Genomic DNA, 5,851 nt, shown 5'->3' with positions numbered 1-5,851 from the left:
CCTGCTATGTTGGAGTTCCATTGTGGCTTTCTGCCGCTTACATGGCTGTGTCTGCAGCAGCTGAGGATTTGACTGACCCAGGCTGGTTTCATTCTGTTCTGCAGTTGGGAACAATGAAGTCTCAGCTATAGGATTTTGAGCGTGAGCTACAAAAACCAAACAAGGAGCTCAAGCGTTTTTGTTGACATCCATGGTGTTGCTTCTTTGCTGTTAACCCTTTCAGTTAAATAAAGCCAGTATGTTCCTGCATGTATGCACGTGTGTCTGCTGTTGTGCTACAGACACTTTTGTTTTCTAGGTGCAAACATGCCAACACAGTGCTTGGCTCCCAGACAGACACCATGTCTAGCTGTTGTGCATCCCAGTAAGCCTGGCAGGTCATTAGTACTCACTGCCAGCCCTGGCACAGCTGTGCAGGGTTGGATGCCATCAAGACCTTGAACTTTATTCTCTTTGATAAAGATGTGATTTCTCAAACCTTAGACTCATTAGAAAATGTTTGAGTGACCTTTTCTCTCTGTTCCCAAGGATTTAACAGGGAAATTCTGCAGTAGATAGTAAACCACTATGGTTTCCTCATTAAAAAAAAAACCAACCACAAAGTATTTCCATTTCCTTAACTTTAATTTCCAGGGCATTTACCGTGGCCCACTTGCTCTGCTCATTGGAAGGTAGTGTGGGAACCTTTGAAAGAAGGTGGTTTCTGTGTGTCCTATAACCATTGGCGATAGTCTTCACCTTCTTATACCAGGAAAAGTAGGTAGATCTCTTTAAGCTGCAAGTTTTGTTTGGTACAGCATATGCTACCTGTGACAATGGGACAGGACTACATGGTCAAAGTTCCTCCTGACAGATCTTGGGGTTGTGTTTGTTTTACAGCTGACTATGAGCTCACTCAACTGCAGGAAAAACTAAGAGAGACAGAAGATGCTATGGAAAAATTGATCAACAGGGTAGGACCTAACTGTGACAGGTATGTTTCAAATTATAGCATTTTAAGAAGAGATTCTGCTCTGATTAGAAATTAAATTAAACTTTCATACAGTGGTTATATTAAAATAGCTTTTTATTACTCTTTCAAACTGTAGAAATTTTATTTTCGACATCACACTTTTTATTGTGCAGTTTTTCTCTTTTCAGAGAGAAAAATGTTTTCTTTTTTCAGAAAATATTTAAAATAAATAGTTTTTTCCAACTTCATTCTTCTTAAACAGAAAAGCAACTATCCCTGCCCTCCCCCTTTGTACAGTATGTTATTTGGAAGATAATGACAGGTACACGTAAACAGAAAATAAAACATCTGCATTTGAAGTATGTAAACCAACCTGTCTTCTGTGACCAAAGCAACATTCTGAACAACCCCTAAGAGACCCATTTTTTAATGGTATTTTCCATTTTATTGGATTATTTTTCAAAATAGAAATGCTGTTATAATTTATGTAAATGCGTGTTAGAATATCCCTAAAATATTTCTTTAAGGGCAGAATTGTATAATAATCTGATTCCCTAATCTGTAACCAGTAAATCCATGCATTTGCTTCTACGTATAAAAGAAAAGAGGAGTTGTAAAATCAACATTTTAAAAATTAATTATGTTTATTAATGTCTGCTATAACTCTGAGATCACTATGCTACATTATGACAAACCACTGTAAACAAGTCTGTGTTTTTCATGAGGAGTGTAACACCACATTTATAGGACAATGCACAACTGCAGTGTTTGAAAATTTAAATACCATGAATATCGAGGTGATGTTTGCAAGCAAAAAAGATAGCTGTTCAAGTTTGAATGCGTGTTAACTTTGTCTGGATCAGCCAGTGCCTGTTTTAACTCATTCTGTAGGAACAATTCTGTGCCAGGCTTGCACGTTATTTTCATTTATGTTTCAAGCCGCATTCTTTCTGAGTGTGTCATTTGGCCCACTTTGCACCGTGCCCTGTGTTGTGGCTGCACTCGTCTCAGCAGGATGAGGTGCCAAACTCGGCTGTGTTAGGCCAGGTTCCAGCAGAACCCCTTGCTCACCCGCCTGCTCGTCGTGGTCTCGTCCTGTCCTTGTGGGAGCTTCCAGCTCTGGAAGACAAGGGAAGAGCAGCCACCATCTGCCATGCCATGAGCAACCCCTCCATCCCTGCAAGCTCTCGGCAGCCCTGCCCTCTGCTTCCTGCCCTTGCGCCATAGCCCTTGCCCACCCAGCTGCTCACCATGGTCTGCTCCTGTCCTTGTGTGAGCCTCTGGCTCTGGAACCAGCTGCCCTGGTTTTGTTAGTGGAAGAGAAGGGTACAGTTCTGACTGTTACTCATCTCTGTCTGGGAGAGCTAACACAGTGTTCTATGCGTACCTTTAGGCTGCCAGAAACAGACTTACGAGCTGCCCGGATGCTGTGCTGACTCTCAGGATAGGATATTTGTACTGAGAAAATGTGTTTAGGGTCTGATCCATTATTTGTTCCACTTTATGTTACTGGCTCAGAGCCTTTATTCAGTAGAACTTCCCTTCTTTGTTCAACCAGACTGCTTATATAGATGGATCTAAAAGCCTCAAGGGAAATTGGAATCTGAATCTTGATGGAGAATCTTGTTATGTCGTCTCTTCAAAGAAAAGGGGACAAGCACCTCTAGATGAAGCAAATAGCTGATTTTCCAATACACCCAGACTGAAGCTTTCTTAATCTACACTCTGATGCTCTTTAAGTTCAGGAATACTGGCTGAATATCTTAAAATAAAATGTATGGTTAGAAAGTGTAATTATAGCACAGAGTACAGGGCTAGGTTTATTCAGTCTGGATGTTGATAGATTTAAATAAAAAGAAAAGAGGAAAAGAGAGCAAAAATTACTTAAGTTCCATTTACTAATACACAGCTAAACAGAAATCCTTACAACAGAAGTCAGAGGAAGAAATAACTGGTATCAAATTTAAACTAATGCTGACAGACCCCAAGTGAGACCCTGCCCCATTGGACTAGATATGACAAAGAGACTCCCAGCCTGCCAAGTTCTAGTAACCAAGCAAGTATTTGGCACTATCACAAAACCCAATGTATCACCATAACACACAGTGCTTGTAAGAGTGCTGAGGTCTGAGCTCATGCCTCAGTGTCCTCTCGCTGTACTTGGAGTGTTCTCCTCCCAGCTGAACTGCTCCAGGATTTATCCTGGCTTTCTCCTGGTGAAGATTCTTATAATACAATTTTGTATATCTTCTTCAAAAAATTATTGCTTTGGAAATCTGGATGAGTATAGAAGGACAGTTTACTCTCATATAATGCTGTCCCACAGAAAGAAATCCTGTTTCCCAGCAATAATATATGCTGTGCTGTGTGGTATTATTCCGCTCTCTTCTGTAGCAAGCATATGTGGTAATTTCTTGCTGTGGCTTGTCCTGCTCATTTCTTTGTCTTTCAAAAACACTTGACTGAAGTGAGGCTGGAAGACCTCTCAATACTGTTAGCTGGGTTTCTCAGATGGGATAGCTATTATTATCCAGCCCTGTGTTGTACAAGGTAGGCAGGCAGGAACATGGATTTGCTTTTTTTTTTATAATGAGGCTTGAAAACCAATCTCCAAACCAACCAAGGAGACCTCCTTCCAAACCAGCATACCAGTTGGAATTGCTACAGAAACCACCCTTGCAGAAATGCAAAACTTTAACGGAGTACAAGTACAGATACTTTTAATAAGGCCTTGTGTTAGCAAGGACTAGGAGCAAGAAGAAGAAAGCAAGAGGAGGAAAAAACTACCTGGGCAGGTCCTCAGCAATGTAACCAAACCTAAAGTGAGAGATGGACAAAGATAGTTGTTACACACGCTTAAGTGGGTAGCATGTAGTAACTAAAGATTTAATGATTCACAGCTCTGAGAAAACCTTAACACTCTTCCCACCTCTTTCTTCAACAGGTTATACATTTAAATTTTGCAGTTTGGAATTTATCACCGTATTCTGTCACTAAGGAGACCACACAGTATCTCCCGTTTCTAAATGCAGACCTTTATAGTCCAGTATCTCTCAGCAGAGATGAGAAGCCTTGCCGGGAATTTGATGATTCAGAAGTAAAGACTTGATTGATGGTTATATGGGGCTCTCTGCATTAAAAGCATGCGTGTTGCTTTTTTCCAGACTTTTAGCAGAGCGTTTCACTGGTGGGACAGTGGTATAGTGGGCACAGAAGGTGATTTCCCTACCCATTCTCACAGATGTCACACCCATATTCCTTTCACACTCTGTGTTAAATTTGGTGTTTTGAAACCACTTTAACTTGAAGAATACTTGTAAATATTTTTCTCAATAGTAGCAGTGTTCAATACTCTCTTTAAAAAAAGAGAAGTCCATTTCTGGTAATTAGGTAAGAGGTAGAAATAATGCAGCTGTATTACCTGGTTTTGAAGTCCCGTTTACCAGGCTGTCAATTGGAAAAACTTACCTTTACCATAAGCTGAGCAAATGTGATACAGAAGAGAGAGAGACTGTATTCTGTGGGGTGCCATTCTTGGGCTATAGCTGCATTTTAATAGTGATTGTTTTAAGATCATGAAGCAAACAAACACCAGTTGACGTAGAGATACCATGTTACATTATGGATTTTCACTGCAGTCATGATAGGTCTTTATGAAATGTTCTGATCTCAGTGTAAGAATAAGAAACCTTTACTTTAGCTGTTAGTAAGCACTTTGGGACTCTACAAAATGTAAGCATTGCCACTATGAAAAGTAATAGCTGTGCTGGAGCTGCAAACACACAGAGCAAAAATAATCTCCTTTTCTTACACTGTAAACCTTTTGCATCTGTTGTCCTCTTAGTATTCACAAGTGGATTATATCCTGGTAAATCTCATGTATGCAGGCAGCCAGATGTTTTATATATTGCCAGCATCCTACAGTAGGTCTTGTAGAGGCCTTAAATGAAGTAGAAATAGTGCATGGGCTTTGGTTCCTCCCTCTCTACAGGGACATTTGTCTTTTAAGCAAGGTATCTGAAGGAGGAATACTCTGAAATACTCACAGAGACTTTGTGTTGCAATAAGACAGTATCCAGAGTATCCGGCATGTTAGGAATTTTCCTGTATGAAATGCCTCAGTGATGCAGCTGCCTTGATTGATCCTGTTATCTGAGCTGGCATATCTTCCCATTGTGCCAAACAGACAGGCCTCTCTGTGATATATATTAAAATTACATACACTTTTGTCTATAAAAGGAGGATTAGTTTGGCAGTTCTATTACAGCTTCTGTCAAAGGCTGATGAAACCATTTATTTTTGTGTGCCTGTTCATTCACATCTCAAATTCTCCATCTGCATAACCCAGGCTTTTGAGAAGATGCCGTCTCACACCTTCACTTGTTCTGTGGAACAAACTGCAGCTTGAGCGGACTCGGCGCAACCTCCACATAGCGTTGGGACCGTGTCAGCTTTTCAAGCTGTGAGGCAAAGTGCCCGTTCCTCAGGGGAAGCACAGAGAAGTGATGTTGAGCCTTGTGATCCCAGTCACAGTTTAAGCTGGGTAGCTGCTGATGAATCCAGGGGCCCTGCTCCTGGGCTAAGTTCAAATACAGACAACTGTGTGTGCCGCTGTGCACAGGAAGTGAGCCCAGGGTCAGCACTTTGATCTCCATCACACAAACTGGCAGCATGATGCTCATCTCTTCACCTTCAAACCAGTATGACTCTGCTGGCTTTAGGGAAGTAACTGTCATGTCACCATCATTCCAGTATGTGTCAGAGAGCTGCTGTAGTCATGACAGTTAAAAATTGGAAACTGGATGCTGCAGGTTTTCAAGTTTATGAGAATTCAGATACCTGAAACAAGATTTAGGTAGATACTAATCACCTAAATCCGAAATTTTAATCTGTTTCCAG

General features: G+C 40.9%; 1 protein-coding gene across 1 annotated transcript in view; it reads left to right on the top strand.

Moving 5' to 3' along the window:
* LOC104539523 (protein RIC-3-like) overlaps positions 1 to 5,851 on the top strand; it is a gene marked incomplete at its 3' end in the record, with an annotated part of 11,244 nt that overhangs the window by 2,802 nt on the left and 2,591 nt on the right. The window contains exon 3 of the mRNA XM_010183078.1: positions 880 to 973. Coding sequence (XP_010181380.1) covers positions 880 to 973 — 94 coding nt within the window. The remainder of the gene's footprint in view (positions 1 to 879; positions 974 to 5,851) is intronic.

This window comes from Mesitornis unicolor, unplaced genomic scaffold, assembly GCF_000695765.1.
Source record: "Mesitornis unicolor isolate BGI_N332 unplaced genomic scaffold, ASM69576v1 scaffold51694, whole genome shotgun sequence".
Taxonomy (NCBI): Eukaryota; Metazoa; Chordata; class Aves; order Mesitornithiformes; family Mesitornithidae; genus Mesitornis; species Mesitornis unicolor.
Note: the sequence above shows the minus strand (reverse complement) of the source record. Positions and strands in the feature narration are given on the sequence as shown.